The sequence below is a fragment of the Rhinolophus hipposideros genome, assembly GCF_964194185.1.
Source record: "Rhinolophus hipposideros genome assembly, chromosome: 20".
NCBI classification, from domain to species: Eukaryota; Metazoa; Chordata; class Mammalia; order Chiroptera; family Rhinolophidae; genus Rhinolophus; species Rhinolophus hipposideros.
In genome coordinates this window covers 34,354,148-34,373,622 of record NC_138066.1, presented here as the reverse complement: position 1 = coordinate 34,373,622, position 19,475 = coordinate 34,354,148, and the positions used below count along the sequence as shown (strand labels likewise).

The 19,475-nt window shown below is 33.9% G+C and overlaps 1 protein-coding gene across 1 annotated transcript in view; it reads left to right on the top strand.

Annotated features, from left to right (window-relative positions):
* FBXO47 (F-box protein 47) overlaps window positions 1–19,165 on the top strand; it is a gene marked incomplete at both ends in the record, with an annotated part of 39,081 nt that extends 19,916 nt beyond the window's left edge. The window contains 8 exon segments of the mRNA XM_081028237.1: window positions 354–430; window positions 1,961–2,038; window positions 4,125–4,233; window positions 7,464–7,640; window positions 8,592–8,738; window positions 9,377–9,519; window positions 18,158–18,317; window positions 19,053–19,165. Coding sequence (XP_080884363.1) covers window positions 354–430; window positions 1,961–2,038; window positions 4,125–4,233; window positions 7,464–7,640; window positions 8,592–8,738; window positions 9,377–9,519; window positions 18,158–18,317; window positions 19,053–19,165 — 1,004 coding nt within the window.
* Window positions 19,166–19,475: the final 310 nt, after the last annotated feature.

Below are 19,475 nucleotides of genomic sequence, written 5' to 3'. Positions count from 1 at the left end.
TCTATGGAATAAAGACAACATAAAGTTTCCCTAGTGTATTTTGTCTTGTTATTTCATCTTTTTAAATCTAAATATGTTTCCATGTCTGTACTATAGTATCAACTTCATAATATTTTAAGGTTTTATGCCAATGCTTCTTAGGTGGACATCGGAGTCACTTAGTAATCACCATATGTTATAAATGTTTTGCACCCTTCCTCCCAAACTTCCTCTTAACCATATCAGTTCACAGTCCACTATGATATACTGTAATATACTTGACTTTCAGGAAATGTTATGTTGTGCTTTGTAGATATTCTTAAATTAATTGCATTGTTGTTGCCATTTTTTCATGTATCTCTTTACTTTCTCAGGTTTACTATTTAAAAGATGTACATTGCTGCTACCTACAAAGGAAAGACTAAAGTACATTCACAAGATATTCGCAGAAGTAAGATCACACTTCTGAATTACTTCACAATCTTGATTTCCAGTAGAGATATTTTATTATTGTACTCATTTAAAATCTGTCTTTAATTAGTAGAACTTCATGAATTAGTACTAAAAAATTAATCAGTGATAATCTAATACTTTACCAAGTACTCAAAGATTGTAAAATGTAGTACAGTAGTCTTTCATTTATTATAAAATAATTTTTACATATAATTAAATATATCATTTAAGTTTATTAGGTTTATCAGAGTATAAAAGTATTTTAACACAGGAATCCTGAGAATGTTTTAAAGTGGTGATTTAGATATTTTATTAAAATGAAATAATTTCTGAATGTCAAAATCTTACTGTTTAAATATACAAAAACGTAAGAAAGTTATTTTAATATATAAAATAACAACATGTATAATAATTTATGTATCATGTACGTGTTTAATGTATTTGTGCAGTATTTGGGCATAATCTCTAAGAAATTGAGCCTCACTATACAAACCCAAACATACACACAACACTCAGTTCTACACTCAATAGTATGCAAACTATTTCTGATACACTGGCTTTTTCAGGTCAGTGTTTGCTATGTGTTCAGGTCTGTATTTTTGCAGCACCTTCCCAGATGATCTTTCTGTCATCCAGTTCTTCAGTCCCCAAGACATTCTATATACTGAATCAAGGTTATTCTTCCTTAAGCATCGCTTCCATCAAGTTAATTTTCTTGCTTAAAAATCTTTAAGTGGCTACTCAGTTTCCTCAAAATAAGGTCCAAAGTCCCTAGCTGGTATTTAAGGTTCTCCCTGACAATGCAACCTTACTTCCTACGACTTTGAGTCTAATTAAGCTGGTCATATATATCTTTCTTCCCAAGTAAACTTTAGTTCTTCTTACCTCAATACAATTTTGTCCTTATTGTTTCCTCACCAATCCTTTGCATTTGTTATATATGAATCCTATTTTAAGACATTGCTTGTTTCATATCTTTCATAAGCTTTTTTGATCATTCCCAAATGTATCATTTCCCTGCTTTCATAGTGTCTGATATAATATTTTTTTCGGTCATTTTAGAATTCATACATATTCTTTTTTTAAAATTATTATTATTTTTTAATTTATTGGGGTGACAATTGTTAGTGAAATTACATAATTTCAGGTGTACAATTCTGTATTACATCATCTGTAAATCCCATTGTGTGTTCACCACCCAGAGTCAGTTCTGTTTCCATCACCATATATTTGATCCCCTTACCCTCATCTCCCTCCCCCCAGAGTTCATACATATTCTAACCTGAATTACCAAATAACTTCATATGTGCATATCTTATGCTCCTAAATAAATTGTGAGCTCCTTGAAGGTAACCTTTGTTTTATATTTCTTTCATAATCCCCACCTATATAACAATGCTAATCAGTTATTTAGTGTTTTAGTTATTTTCAGTTAATACTGACAGTCATATATTTCCATTAAATTTGACTGTCAAATCATTGTACAGTTCCATTGAAAAGGAGGAATTAATAGTTTTTCTCTTTACAGGTTTCCTGTTTTAAATTCAATGGCTGTGCAGCTCCTATGCAATGTTTAGGATTATCATGTTACGGCATGTTTTTACAGGTACTTTTTTTTTTAAATGAAATAAAAGGAATGTTTTTGAACTGTTGACAAATAGAGCGTGTAGTTTAGTGTTCCATGGGTTAATAAAAGTAATAATCTAGAAGAAAAACAAAATAAAATTGTAAAAATTTGAGAACGTGTTAATCTAATGTTTAACACCTCAGATTTTCTTGGATTTCTCACCAGTAAGACATATTTAGCATTTATTTGCTCTATACCAGTGTTCTCCAAGTTTCTAGCCAATATTTTAAAGACTAGAAATAGTGTGGGGCAAAGTGTGTGTGTGTATGTGTATGTGTGTGTGTATGTGTAATTAGTTTTTTGAATCTTGAGCTAGTTATTTAAGATGTGATTTTAGAAATCAACTGTATGAAAAAAATTCTAATTATAGGAGGTGATAAATGTAACCTTATTATGTAATCATTTTGATGTGTGTGTGTGTGTGTGTGTGTGTGTGTGTGTATATATAAAATTGCTATGTTGTATACCTTTAACTTCAACAATGTTATATGTCAATGATCTCTTAATAGAGCTGGAAAAAAAATCAACTGTATACTTTTAAGAACATTTTTGACTAATCTTTTATTATAAACAAAGCAGATAACAATATTATAATTAAATGTTATTCAATATTAATACTAATTATAACTATATTACAGTGTTCTAAACAGTTTACATGTGCTAACTTATTTAAAACTTACAGCAACCTTATAAGGTTTACAATAGTTTTACAACAATCTTGCTTATATCCCAGCCTGCCAGCCACCATCTGCACATCCACATTCTAGGGGCATAACCCTTCCTACTGGTCCTCTTCCAAGATAGATTTTTGCTGTTTTGGTTTTTTTTTTTCCGTTTCTTTGAGACTGGTAATATGAGCACATGTATTTATGTAAAATTCAAATGGTACAAAGTGAAAAGTAAGTCTCTCTCCCAAGCCTGTCCCTTGTCCACTGAGTTCCCTTCAACAGAATTTTCCAATGTAAGCAGTTTCTTCTATGTCCTTCCAGAAATAAGATCAATTTTTACACTATTGAAATCCAGGTCAACTATTTTAAGAAAAATTTATGTGATTAATCAACTTTTTCAAAATTGAACTTTAGTTGATCCTTGAACAATGTGGGGGGTTTCAACTGACCTATGCACAGTCGAAAATGCACATGTAATACTTAATTCCCCTAAAATTTAAGTTGTTCCTTGATATCCGAAGGGGATTAGTTCCAAGACCTCCCACGGATACCAAAATCCATGGATGTTCAAGTCCCCTGTATAAAATGGCGTAGATTGGGAGCATTTGAGGTCTTGCTTCCCCGCAATTTGTCATCAGTTTGGCTCAAATAAACTCTTATAAAAATTCTTAAAAAATAAAATGGCGTAGATCAATGAATACAGTCAGCCCTCCACATTCGCAGACTTCCAACCTCCTATTGAAAACAGTACAGGTATTTGTTGAAAAAAAATCTGAGTATAAGTGGACCTGCATAGTTTAAACCTGTGTCATTCAAGAATCAATTGTATAGTGATATATCATTTAAATTTCCTTTTCATATATGTTTAACTGTACATTCAAGTTTGTCCAAAGATAAATATTCAATTCTATCCTAATAAAATTGTTTTTGCTTGTTCACATCCAAATCTCATAAATAAATGCTCATAATTGTCACATTAAAATGAGATCATTATTATTTCTAAGCAATATCATAAATGATAGCTAGAGGAGGTCAAAGGAGTTCTACTGTAGTCTACAACTAATCTATAATATGGTTGAGTCCGATGTCTAAAGCTGTGTTCTAGGGTTTGGGTCTTTGTTATTTCCCTCACACTGCCAGAGTTCAGGATTTAGTACCATTTAGAAGTTCTCTGAAAAGATACTCCCTTTACAATCAAACAGAAATTGGATTTGGAGCATTTCTAGATTTGGTTTATATAAAATTTCTTATTAATTTCAACAGTTCCATAGTGGAAAAAAATTGTGCATCACCTGATTCATGTGCTACAACAGTTATGCTTATAAGGCAGCATTGACTTATGTTTTGATGTGATGATCTGAACATCTGCAATGTTTCCTTTATTTTATTATCTTCAGACCTTAACAGCAGGTTGGGATGAACTTGAGTGCCATCGTGTTTATAACTTCTTATGTGAAATGACTAATCTCTCCCGCAAGATGCAGACCATTGTCTTCAGCAAACCAGGTAAAGAACTATTAATACAATTCAGAAACAACATACAGAGATTAAAACAGAAAAATAGCAGAGTTCTAAGGTATATTTAAAAATAAATTGTGGCATCTGTTCATAGTAAAAGGACAAAGAAATGTAAGGGAATGATAAACACTGAATTAGATAGTGAGACACAAGTGGCTTGTGTTAAAGAGAAGTACTCAGAGAGCTTTAACTCTATTAATATTTTATTCTTTAAGCTGTGTGGAGGATACAAAGGTGATCATTATAGTATTTTTTAAACCTTTGTATATACCTGAAATATTTCATATTTTTAAAATTATAGACTCCTATAACCCAGCAATTTCACTCTGAGAAACACCCACAGTATGCACAAGGAGACGTGTAAGAGTGAATATTGAAGCATGTAATCATGAAAAGCTGCAAACACCTAAATGCTCGTTGTCAGGAGAATGGATAAATGAATTGTGGCATAGTCATACAATCAAAACCATTAGTTGTCAGGAGAATGGATAAATGAATTGTGGCATAGTCATACAATCAAAACCATTAGTAGTTAAAACAAATGAACTAGAGCCATTTGTATTTAATATAGATAAATCTCAAAATATAACTTGAGAAAAAAGATTACCTTATGATACAGTCAATATGGAATCATTTATATACATATTAAAAAATGAAAAATAATTCTATATATTCTTTATGGTTACATGCATTATATTAAAAAGTATAAGAATATAGTTGGGAGATGTGAGAGTTACTTTTGTATGTCAAGTTGAGTAGGCTATAGTACCCAGATATTTGGTCAAACATTATTCTAGATGTTTCTCTGAAGTTAGTTTTTAGATGAGATTAACATTTAAATCAGTAGACTTTGAGTAAAGCAGATTACCCTTTGTAATGTGGGTGGGCCACATCCAATCCAAACTATATTGGTAATGTTTTTATTTATTTTTAAAAATCTGAAGCAAATGTAGCAAAAAGTAAAGTTTTGACAAAGCTATGTGAAATAATATATTAAAAACAATTGAGTTATACACTTTAAGTGAGTAAAGTTGATACACAGCATTTGTTATAGTATCTCTGCTTTTCTGTCAGCTTGAATTATTTCATTGTAAAACAAATTATGGATTAAAAAGGCAGAATTGGAAGCCCAGTGAAATAATAACAAAATTAATTTATCATATTCTTCCCTTGATCAGAAACTTTATTAGTTCCCTGATATCTTCAAAATAAAGTCCCAATTAGCCTGGCTTTCACATTCTAATCCTAACGTACTTTTTCAAACTTATTGCCTATTACTCTTTATATCAGTTTGATACAGAGTAGGCATAGTGCTCTACTCACTGTGCCTCAGACACCTCTTAAATATTTCTACCTCATACCTTTTATTCATTCTCTTTTCTTCCTGGAATACCATCTCTCCTTCTCATCCTTTAGCACCCAATTTGCCTGACCTACTCTGTAAAACCTTTCTTGATTTCCCTAGGCCTGCAGTAATGTCTTTTAAATGTCTGTGTTACTTGGCTTAACATAATCAGGGAATGCTTATTTACATATGGCCTTAGATCACTGGTAGACTTTCCACTTACACTGTCTTATCTATAAATAAGTAGAACATAAATGCTATAGAAATGTAAACTGGTGCTGCCACTATGGAAAAGTTTGGCCATTCTTCAAAAAGTTAAAACAGAATTATGTGGCCCAGTAGTTCCGCTCCTGGATATTATATATACCTAAGGGAATTGAGAACAGGGACTTGGACACATTTTTGTATGCCAGTGTTCTTTGTAGCATCATTTGCAATAGCTAAAATGTGAAAACAACTATATGATCATGAACAGATGAATGGATAAACAAAATGTGGTATAAATATACAGTAGAATATTATTCAGCCATAAAAAGGAGTGAAGTTTTGATACATGCTACAACATAAATGAACTTTGAAAACATTATGTTAAGTAAAATAAGTCAGATACCAAAAAAACATATATTGTATGATTCCACTTACATGAGGTATCTAGAATAGGCAGGCAAAGTCCTAAAAACAGAAAGTAGTTAGAGGTTACCAGGAAGTAAGAGAAGGGGAACATTATTGCTTAATTATTACAGAGTTTCTATTTGAGGTGATGAAAAGTTTTAGAAATAGACAGTGGTGATGGTTGAACAACATTGTGAATATGATTGATGCCACTGAATTGTACACTAAAAATTATTAAAATAGCAAGTTTTATGTTATACGTTTTACCGTAATTTTTAAAAATTAGTAATGTAATATATTAAAAACTATTGAGTTATACACTTTAAGTAAGTAAATTGTATGGTATTTAAATTATTCATATTTCAATAAAGCTGTTAAAAAAAAACAGGAAATACCACTTCTTACCCACTAGGATGGCCATAAAGTCAGATAACAAGTGTTGGTGAGAATGTGGAGAAATTGGAACCCTCATACATTGTTGTATGGTTCAGCCACTTTGGAAAACAATTTGGCAAGTTCCTCAAATGACTAAATATAGAGTTACCATATGACCCAGCAATTCTACTCTTAGATATAGCCCCAAGAGAAATGAAAATGTGTCCACACAGAAGCTTGTACATGAATGTTAATAGCAGCATTATTCAGAATAGACCCAAAAGGTGGAAATAATCCACGTGTCCATCAATGGGCAAATGTATAAACAAAATGTGGTATATCTACAATGGAATATTATTTAGCCATAAAAATTAATGAAGTACTGATACATGCCATAACATGGATGAACCTTGAAAACGTTATGCTAAAAAAAGAAGCCAATCACAAAAGACCATGTACTATATGATTTAATTCATATGAAAGTCCAGAATAGGGAAATCTATAGTGACAGAAAGTAAATTATTGGTTGCTTGGGGCTGGGGGTGGTAAAGTATGGAGGGATAGGGGAAGTGATAGCTATAAGAGCAGGATTTCTTTTTGACGTGATCAAAATGTTCTAAAATTGACTTGGTGATGGCTGCACATGTCTGTGAATATACTAAAAACCATTGAACTGTATGCTTTAAATGGGTAAATTGTATAGTATGTAAATTATATCTCAATAAAGCTGTTAAAAAAAATAGCCCCTTGATAATATACAATTTTTAGAAGAAAATGAAGTAAAACTTTCAATATAAAGCATATTAATGATGTATGTCTTTGACCTATCAATTATTCATATCAATCTTTCTAGGAAGAATGATTTACAAGTCTTTTGTCTTCATAGGAAGTGCCCGAAAACTGGAGTTAAGGACCAGACTGTTCTGTAGGAATGTCCTGCTTGATCACTGGACACATCGAAGTGATTCTGTTTTTTGGTTGACACGTATATTAAAACCATGGCCAATGGTGAATCAGGCAAGATTACTGTATATCATATTTGGACCAATATCTCCTCAAGATGGTAAGCATCTATTTTTTAGCAACATATGTTACAAAACTGGTTACTTTTATTTTTGGAAAGCATATTTTTTTGTACCAGCTCAGTTTCATCATTCCTAATGACTAAACTAGTCCATGATTTCATAGATTTATAGTTACATTAACTTGTGCATAACTTAAGCTTCAAGACAGAAATTGTTCTCCTGCATGCCATTTCCACATATATTCCTATCATCTCTGGTTTACCTAAAATAGCTGCTTTTTAAACATTATCTTAACTCAAGAATATGTTTGCTGCTGGAGGGGACAAATAGTGCCAGTGAATCAAACTAATAGTTGGAATTTATGTTTTACTTAATTTTGGGTACATAAGATGATTGTTTGCAATTTTTTGCATTTCTAATTAAGTTTAGATTGATGTTAAAATTAGCATTTCTTTGGTTCACATTGCCTTATGTCAGGAGGTAATCAGTTTAAAGTATGTTGAATAGCAGTAAGAAGCCAATCTGGGATTAAATTTTTTTGTATGTGTAATTCACAAAGAAAATTGGTCACAGGTCAATAATCAAAAATTGCCTGGATTGCTCTGTTTTGATATAAATGTTTGGAAGATTCTCAAGTATAGTATGTTCTCTCTTTCAGATTTTATTTTATATTAGTAAGATTACATTAATTGTTTATTCAAATGTCTGTTATAGGAGTAGTATTATCTTTGAACTAGAAGCACTGTTCTGCTTGGTGGAACTACCTTTTCTTTACTTCGTCTAGCTGTTGTTGCTGTGCTTCATCACATCAGTCAGAGACATTCAAATTTATACTCTTCAAAGAATTGATCTTTCGTTATGAAAATAACATATATAAGTAATGAATTCCATTATGCAATCTAATTTCCTTTTTAAACAATCCATGAAGTCTTTTATCACAAAGCCATCTATTCTGTCATAACCTAATTTTTGTTTCAATTGTCATTCAGGACAGGTGATTTGGCAGAAAATGATAGAAGAACCTACAGATGAATCTAGTCTGAGAGGTTTGGCTGATGCCATTAGATTACTATATGACACAGGCACCAAAGAGTGGACAGCAGATGATGTTATCAGTCTTGTAGATGAACTATCAGGTAAAAATATATATTTACCACACAGTGTAACAGAAATTTATTATTAGAATACAGTTATAAAATTGTAAGGGTAATTCTACTGGCTTACCTCTTGGAAATCATTAAATGCTCTAAAATATTTAAAGAATGCATATAGTCAACTACTTTGCTTCAATTGTGAATTTTGTAAATATATATTTATTACCATTATTATTAGAAAGCTGCATAATTTAGCTCAATTATTCCCATTTTGCAAGTTCTTAGAAACACCCTCCTAGTTGTATAAAGAAGAAAGCCTCTCCTGTTGGTATAGCAGAGGTGAAAGAATTTTTTCCAGTCATGCATAATCTTTTAGATTCAAAAGATTACAAAATTTCTTTCTTTTCACAAGATTAGACCGACTTGCCTGTTGATCTATGTGTAGGAAAAATGCTTTAACTATATTATTGGTACATTTGTAAGAGTTGCCACAACATGGCAGTAATCTCTGTCTACAGTTAAATGCTGTAATTGAAAAACTAAAGCATTCTTTTCTGAATTTTTCCCTTGGCACTACTTGTATTTTCAATAAAGTGATATAATATTGCATATAATTAATGAAGTTTACTATAGCTATTGTGTAATTTCTCATTAAATAACTGTTCTTACTCTAATAAAAGTGATTCCCCGTGAGTGGCTTCTAGAGAATAATGCACGTCTCCTAATCCTAAGTGGGAACAACATCTGTTTCACTTTCATGGCTAGTAAAGCTGTGAATGGACGGGCCGCTGAACTGGCAAGGCTGATAGTCTTTTTGGCTTTGGTAAGTAAAAAATAAGTTTTTCTCTAGCAAGTTGTTTAACATTATATTGACCTTCCAGGGAGCTGCCCTGAAGGAACTGAAATAAGTACAAAACATTTTGAAAGAATAATTATTTAAGTATATATTTTATATATGCTTGTAAAATTTAAAAATGTTTATGATAAACATAAATATTTGGAATTATTCCCTATATTAACCTCTCCCCACTTCATGTCTTGATTATCATCATAGAGCTCTGCCAAGTTATATTCTTGTTTTTAAAATTCCATTAAAAAAATGAAGTACCCCATTTGATTTGCTTCAGAATAGTCAATGGGCAGCAAGGAGAGGATGTGGAAGTGAATGGTGATAGAGGTAAAACAAGATTGGCAATTGTTGAAACTGGAAAATGAGTACTGAGAGCCCATTACACTATTCTTTCTACTTTTGTATAAAGTGTTTTTCAAAATAAAACATTTAAAATATATTTAATACTCATTCATTTAACACAAATTGAGTTTTTACTATGTGCCATACATTGTGTTAGATTCTAGGGACTATGGAAATTAATAGAATAAATCTCTGACGAAAAGCTGCTGATAAGTCTTTTAAGAGATATCAAGGTATATATAAATAAATTCAGAGAAATAAGTGCAAGAATATATATGCAGAGGAATGACGCCATAGGAATGGTGGCAGCGGGGTGCACTTTTTGAGTTTTCCGGATCTTATCACAAACGGGACATATAACCCATCAAAGGACTCTCTGCTCATCACACAGAACAGCTAAGTGACTCGTGCAAGGATTACTTGCAGGTGGGCAAATTGAGCAAGCAGGGGAAGAGGGAAGGGAGCCCAGTGGAGATGCAGCCCACATCTGTGGCGGTGGAAATGCGGCTGGCATCCACAGCTGCAGAGACGCAGGGGATCCCAGGATGGAACAGAGAACACAAAAGCCAGGAGGGCCCAGCTTAAGAGGCACAAGATTCAACATATCCAGAGGCCAACTCCAGACCAAACCAGAGTACTACCGGTTTTGACCTACAAGTCACACACCCAGAGGGAATTCTCTAAAGGCACAAGAGCCCATAGAGGCCAAACCACATTTAAGCGGTCAACCCTCACGCAGCAGAACACCCTGTGGTGGGCAGAGCCAAGTCTCACAACTAGTCAGCCTAGGAGTTAACCCCACCTACTCACAAGCGAAAAGCAATTAAAGATCTTCTTTAACAGGACAATATACACAACACAAGAGTCACCTTTGGAGCACACGCAGAGGAGGAGAACGAAGTAGTGCAAGTCAAATATAAAGGACACATACTACATAAGATAACCCAGCAAGAACTAAGAACTCTAGAGGATCTACCTAATACATCGAAGCAAACACAGAGAGTCAGCCAGAATGGGGAAACAAAGAAACATGTCCCAAATAAAAGAAGAAACCTCCAGAAGTGGAACCAAATGAAATGGAGGTAACCAACCTATCAGAGACAGAGAGAACACTGATGATAAGAATGTTTAAGGAGCTTAGAGACGACATAAAGAAGGATGTAGAAATCATAACGAACAACCAGTTAGAACTAAAGAACACAATAACTGAAATAAAGAACTCACTTGAAGGAATTAACAGCAGATTAGAAGAAGCAGAGGAGCGAATCAGTGACTTAGAAGACAAGTTAGCAGAGATCACCCAAACAGAACAACAGAAAGAAAAAAAGAATAAAAAAACAATGAAGATGGTTTAAGAGACCTCTGGGATAACATCAAGCACAACATGCGCATCATAGGCATACCAGAAGGTCAAGAGAAGAAGCAAGGGATCGAGAACATATTTGAAGTAATAATGTCCGAAAACTTCCCTAACCTAATGAAGGAAACCAACATACAAGCCCAGGAAGTGGAGAGAGTTCCAACCAGGATAAACCCAAACAGGTCCACAGCAAGATACATTGTAGTTAAAATGGCAAAGCTTAAAGACAAAGAGAGAATCCTAAAAGCAGCAAGAGAAAGACAGAGGGTTACATACAAGGGAACTCCCGTAAGACTATCAAATGACTTTTCTACAGAAACATTGAAGGCCAGGAGGGAGTGGCAGGAGATACTTAAAGTGATGGAAAATGAAGGCCTACAACCTAGGTTGCTTTATCCAGCAAGGCTATCATTTAAAGTTGACGGAGAGATAAAGAGCTTCCCAGAAAAGAATAAGCTAAAGGAATTTATTACCACCAAGCCAGCATTGCAAGAAATACTAAAAGGAATTCTGTAAATAAAAGAAAGATGAACAATCTAACTACAAATTTAAAAATGGCACTAACTATGTACATATCAATAATCACTTTAAATATAAACGGATTAAATGCTCCAATCAAGAGACATAGGGTGACTGAGTGGATAAGGAAGCAAGACCCTTGTATATGCTGTATACAAAAGACTCACCTCAGATCAAAAAACACACACAGGCTGAAAGTGAAGGGTTGGAGTAAGATATTTCATGCAAATGGAAATGAGAAAAAGCTGGAGTTGCAATACTTATATCTGACAAAATAGACTTTAAAATGAAGAACGTATTAAAAGACAAAGATGGGCACTATATAATAATAAAGGGATTGATCCGACAAGAGGACATAACCCTAGTAAACATCTATGCACCAAACATAGGCGTACCTAAATATATAAAACAGATATTGACTGACATAAAGACAGAGATCAACAATAACACTATCATATCATAGTAGGGGACTTCAACACACCTCTGACAACAAGGGACAGGTGTTCCAGACAGAAAATCAATATGGAAGCAATGGCCTTAAATGATACATTGGACCACTTGGATTTAATCGATATTTTCAGAGCATTTCACCCCAATGCTGCAAAATACACGTTCTTCTCAAGCGCACATGGAACATTTTCCATGATAGACCATATGTTAGGCCACAAACCAAGTCTTGATAAATTTAAGAAAATTGAAATCATACCAGTTGTCTTCTCTGACCACAGTGCTATGAAATTAGAAATGAACTACAGGAAAAAAACTGGAAGACACACCAATTCATGGAGGCTGAATAACATGTTACTAAATAATGAATGGGGGCCGGCCTGGTGGCTCAGGCAGTTGGAGCTCCATGCTCCTAACTCTGAAGGCTGCTGGTTCGATTCCCAAATGGACCAGTGGGCTCTCAACCACAAGGTTGCCAGATTGATTCCTCAACTCCTGCAAGGGATGGTGGGCTGCGCCCCCTGGAACTAACAACGGCAACTGGACCTGGAGCTGAGCTGCGCCCTCCACAACTACGATTGAAAGGACAACAACTTGACTTGGAAAAAGCCCTGGAAGTACACACTGTTCCCCCAATAGAATCCTGTTCCCCTTCCCCAATAATAATAATAAAATTGTCACCAACAAAATGAAAAAAAATAAAAATAAAAATAATAATGGTCAAGCAGGAGATCAAGGAATAAATCAAAAGATATCTTGAGACAAAGGAAAATGAAAACACGGTGACCCAAAATCTATGGGATGCCGCGAAAGCAGTCCTAAGAGGGAAATTCATAGCATTGCAGGCCTACCTAAAGAAACAAGAAACATCACTAATCAACAGTTTATCTTCACACTTAAGGGATCTGGAAAAAGAACAGCAAAATAAGCCCAAAGGGAGCACAAGGAAGGAGATAATAAAGATCAGAGCGGAAATAAATGAAATAGAAACCAGAAAAACAATACAAAAGATCAATCAATCCAAGAGCTGGTTCTTAGAGAAGATAAACAAAATTGACAAACCTTTAGCCAGACTCATTAAAAAAAGAGAGAGAGGACCCAAATTAATAAAATCAGAAATGAAAGAGGAGAAGTGACAACAGACACCACAGAAATACAAAAAAAAATTAAGAAATTACTATAAGCAACTATATGTTAACAAATTTGACAATCTGGAAGAAATGGACAATTTTCTAGAGGCGTACAGCCTTCCAAGACTAACTCAAGAAGAAACAGAAAACCTGAATAGACTGATTACCACCAGGGAAATTGAATCAGTAATCAACAATCTCCCAACAAACAAAAGCCCTGGACCAGATGGCTGTAGAGGTGAATTTTACAAAATGTTCAAAAAAGAATTATCATCTATTGTCCTCAAGCTCTTCCAAAAAACCCCGAAGGAGGGAAGACTCCCAAACACTTTTTACGAAGCCACTATCACCCTGATCCCAAAATCAGACAAAGACACCATAAAAAAAGAAAACTACAGGCCGATATCACTAATGAACAGAGATGCAAAAATCCTCAACAAAATATTAGCGAACAGAATTCAGCAATACATTAAAAAGATCATATACCATGGTCAAGTGGGATTCATCCCTGGTATGCAAGGGTGGTTCCACATCCGCAAATCAATTAATGTGATACACCACATTAACAAAATGAAAAATAAAAATCACATGATCATATCAATAGATGCAGAAAAAGCATTTGATAAAATCCAGCAGCCATTTATGATAAAAACCCTTAAGAAAGTGGGAATAGAGGGATCATATCTCAACATAATAAAGGCCATATATGATAAACCCACAGCTAACATCATACTCAATGGGGAAAAGCTAAAACCATTCCCCCTAAGATCAGGAAAAAGGCAAGGTTGCCCACTTTCTCCACTTCTATTCAACATAGTGCTGGAAGTTCTAGCCACAGCAGTCAGACAAGAAAAAGAAATAAAAGGCATCCAAATTGGTAAGTAGGAAGTAAAATTGTCATTAAATGCAGATAATATGATACTATACATAGAGAACCCTAAAGACTCCACCAAGAAACTATTAGAGCTGATAGATGAATTTAGTAAAGTAGCAGGATACAAAATTAATATTCAGAAATCAGTTGCATTTGTATATACCAATAATAAAACATCAGAAGGAGAAATTTAAAAAGCAATCCCATTTACAATTGCTCCAAAGACTGTAAAATTCCTGGGAATTTAATCAAAGAAGTAAAAGATCTGTACTCAGAAAATTATAAGACACTGAAGAAATGAAAGAAGATACAAATAGATGGAAACACATACCATGTTCATGGATAGGAAGAATTAATATAGTTAAAATGTCCATACTGCCTAAGGCAATATACATATTCAACGCAATTCCTATCAAACTACCAACAACGTTTTTCACAGAAATAGAACATATAATCCTAAAATTTATATGGGACCATAAAAGACCCCAGAAAGCCTCAGCAATCTTGAGAAATAAGAACAAAGTGGGAGGTATAACAATACCTGACATCAAATTATACTACAAGGCTACAGAAATCAAAACAACATGGTACTGGCATAAAAACAGACACATAGATCAATGAAACAGAACAGAGAGTCCAGAAATAAATCCATGCCTATATGGCCATTTAATCTACGACAATGGAAGCAAGAATGTACAGTGGGGTAAAGACAGTCTATTCAATAAATGGTGCTGGGAAATCTGGACAGACACATGCAAAAAAATGAAGCTGGACCACCTCCTTACACCATATACAAAAATAAATTCAAAATGGCTTAAAGACTTAAATGTAAGATCTGAAACCATAAAATACCTAGAAGAAAATACCTAGGAAGAAACTTCACCGACATTACACAGAGTAAGATTTTTACTGATATATCCCCTCGTGCGAGGGAAGTAAGAGAAAAAATAAACATGTGGATTACATCAAACTAAAAAGTTTTTTCACAGCAAAGGAAACCATCAATAAAACAAAGAGGGATCCTACTGAATGGGAAAAGATATTTGCCAATGATATATCTGATAAGGGGTTAATATCACAAATTTATAAAAAAACTCACTCAACTCAACTCCAAAAAAACAAACAACCCAATTAAAAAATGGGCAGAGGACATGAAGAGACATTTTTCTAAAAAGGACATACAGATGGCAAACAGACATATGAAGAAATGCTCAACCTCACTAACCATCAGAGAAATGCAAATAAAAACCACAATGAGATACCACCTCACCCCAGTCAAAATGGCTATCATCAATAAATCAATAAACAACAAGTGCTGGCGTGGATGTGGAGGAAAGGGAACGCTTGTGCGCTGTTGGTGGGATTGCAGATTGGTGCAGCCACTACGAAAACAGTATGGAGGTATCTCAAAAATCTGAAAATGGAACTACCTTATGATCCAGCAATTCCACTCCTAGGTATCTATCCGGAGAAATCCAAAACTCCAATTCAAAAATCTTTATGCACTCCTATGTTTATTGCAGCACTATACACAATAGCCAAGACAGGGAAACAACTGAAATGCCCATCGGTAGATGACTGGATTAAGAAACTGTGGTACATTTATACAATGGAGTATTACGCAGCCGTAAAGAAGAAAGAAATCTTACCATTTGCGACAACATGGATGGACCTAGAGAACATTATGTTCAGTGAAATAAGTCAAACGGAGAAAGACAAATGCCATATGATCTCACTTATATGGGAATCTAAAGAAAAGAATAAGTGAATGAACTAATCAGAAACAGTTTTGGAGACAAAGAGGAAAAACTGAGGATCGCTAGATGGGTGGGGGCGTGGGGATAGGGGGAAGGTGAGGGGATTAGAAAACAGTCGGTAACCACAAGATGGCCACGGGGTTTTGAAAATTAATTTGGGGAACGTAATCGATAATGTTGTAAAGATTTTATAGGGTATCCGATGGACACGTGTCCCATTTGGGAGACCACCTCAGGGATGATGTAGATGCCTGATCACTGCACTGTACACCTGAAGCTGAACAATAATGAATGCCAACTATAATTATATATATATATATATATACACACATATATATATATATATATATATATTTATGTATGTATATACTTACAAGAAGCGGAGTACAGCATTAGGAATAGAGACAGTGAAAATATAATGGCTCTGTGCGGTGTCAGAGGGATAGTGGATAGGGGGAGGGGGGTTCACACGGTGTGAGGGATATAAATGATAAACGTCTAAGTATTACTTTGTCTTGTGCACCTGAAACTAATAAAAAATAGAAAAAAAAGAATACATATGCAAAAAGATACAAATAGAGGTAGCAGAGAGGAGCTAATAACTGGGTGAGTATAGAGCACAGAGAGGGATTCCCCAATTCTAGTAGAAATAGGTTTTTAAAAATGAATAAAAGTTCAGCAGGCAGATAGAGGGGGTAAATTGAATAATTTACCTGCATGTTTCTGCACGTGCTACATAGAAATCTCATTTATTCGACTACCATCACAGATGTCAGCTCAAACAGGCTTCAAAAGCAATGGAATACTCTTCCAGTTGGGTGTTGTGAGGAGTAATTGAATATAATCCATTTTCTATGAAATGGAGACAGGATCTTTACCAACTCAGTTCCTTAAAACATGAGTGAAACCTCTGCTCTTTTTAAAATGTGAAAATGTGAAAAAAGCTACTAAATTAACTATTCACAATGTAAATATATTTATTTTAATAATTAAGGAAAGTCCCTCCAAAAAAGAGACAGAAATGGAACTGCATGACTATATTCACAGGACTGTAAGCAGCTCAGTATAATTTCTGAAGGGTAAAATGTGCAGAAGAGGAGGAGGATGTGGGAGGTTAGATGAAAAGGGAGAGGCCGGGTAATGAAGGGCCTTGTAGACCATCCGTGTTCTCTATTAGGGTGCTGCTGAAAAGTTTTAGGAAGAAAAGAGATCAGTTTTAAGTTTTTGAAAGGTCACTTTGGCAGCACTATAGCAAAGAGAATGGAAAGGAAGTCACTAGGGGTGGAGAAGCCTTCTCTAGAAAGCCTTTTCTGATGAACATCTCAACTCTGATCATTAATTTTCCCTAAATTGCCTTAGACTTGTCTTCTCTTTATCTTCATTTATTAAAAGTGTTCTTAAGCTATTTTATGTGTGCAGTAAGTCACCTCCCAAATAGATTGTAAATTCTTTGAAATCCAGAACTATGTCACTTACTTCTTTCATAGTGCTTCGTACCATGCCTTACACGTAAGTAGTCAATAAGTCTTTCCTGTCAGATTAACATTATTTAGTTACACTAGTTTATTTCCAAGCTGTATATTATTTGGCTTTGTGAGTTAAATTGGCCAGAGTGTTAGTAAGTAAAACTTTTTATTTTCAGTATTAACTATTACATGTAGTCTTTAAATGTTTATCTTTTAAATAATAGAGAGATAAATATTCCCTACAACTCTCAAAATGGAAAGTTGGTAATACTATAGTTTTCTTGTCTATCGAAATTTCCTGTTTGTCACCCTGATTGGACCCCTTGAATATAGAAACCCTGTCTTTATGGCTTACCATTGTATTTCCAGTTCTTAGCCTGTGCTCAATAAATATTTGTTGAATGAATGAATGAGCACATGTCTTATTTTCATATGTTTAATAATTGTTTCCAATATTAGTTCTTACATTAATAAATAATATTCTATGATACTCTTGAACCATACTTTTATCTATATCATACATTTTACACTAAAATTGTACCATCTGAAAACAAAGGAGTATTAGATATAGGAGTATCTCCCATTTATAGACTCAATATAATGTCATGTGTAATAAATTATGTAAAATCATAAACCATCATAGTTAATACTATTTTCAAAGTCTATAGCTTTCTTCACATGAAGATTTACCATAATGCTTTGTATGTCTATATCAGGTGTGTGAGAAAGAACTATACTGCATGGATTGGGCAGTTAAAATGATGCGCAAAGTCTGTAAAGTCTTTAGTACTCCAGGGGAAAGAAGTAACTTTCTGCAGAATGTGGCAAATGCATTTGCATGTGTTATAATGGAAATGCTGCAGTCAATTATGTCTGGTGAGTAAGCATGTAGATGGTGCACAGGTGAGAGTAAAATGCATCCTAGTTTCCACTTAAGACAGATAATTCTGTGTAGACATTTATTTCTAAACTAAGAATAGAAGTAGACATTTTTTGTTTGTTTATTTTTCCATGAGATATATTTAGTTCCTGATTTTTTCACTGTTTAAATCTGATATTGGTTTTAATGGGAAACAAAATTGAAGAGCCTACTCTGAAAGGAACCAATTACAATTTTTCATGGCAAAAAATTTTAACTTACTCACTTATTAACTATTATATTCATCATAATAATACAATGAATATATTTGTATAGTCTCAATAATTGTATAATATTGTATAATATTTGTATAGTTTCACAATGTATTTGTATAGTCTCGATATACATTATTTTACAGTTTTATTAGGTAGTCAACATGATAATTAACCCTATTTTACAGATGAGAAAACTAAGGCTTAGAAAAATTACCTGACTTGCCCTACCTAAGTCATAAAATTAGAAGCAATAAAACATGGACCAATATCCTTTTATTCTGACTTTTAATTCAGTACTCTTACAGAATTTCGTGATTTCAATGGTCAACATCTGACTTAGTAAAGATTACTAATTAGTCTTCTGTTACATATTATTAGGAAAAATTAGGACATCTCATGTTTTAAATAAATTATATATTTAAAAACTTAACTGTCATTTTCTTTTCCCTACTATCCATTCCTGTGTATGGCATATAGGAGACCGTGATGAAGAGGAGAGAAACTTTTTGAATTTATTCCATCTGGTGCATGCTCAGGCTAACTTCCATAAAGAGGTCCTATATTTGACCATGAGTACTCTCTCTACTTAAATACTCAGAAAGTCTTGCATTTAGAGAATACCTCACTAACAATTACAAGAGTGCTACTTTTCCTCAAAGAATGGCATCTGTGGAACTTTTTATCACCTAATTCAAAAGCTACATAGAATTTTAGAAGTAGCTGCTTAAACCATTATTAATATAAAAATTACAGGCAAATCCAAGTATATATTGAGATTTCTCTGGAAAATAAGCTGTGCCTCTCCAGATTTTGGTAAACCTAACACCAAACTAAACAGAACATTAGTATCCAAGAATCTGGGATCAGCCAACCTGTATGTGTGGATCTTTGAAGCAAGAG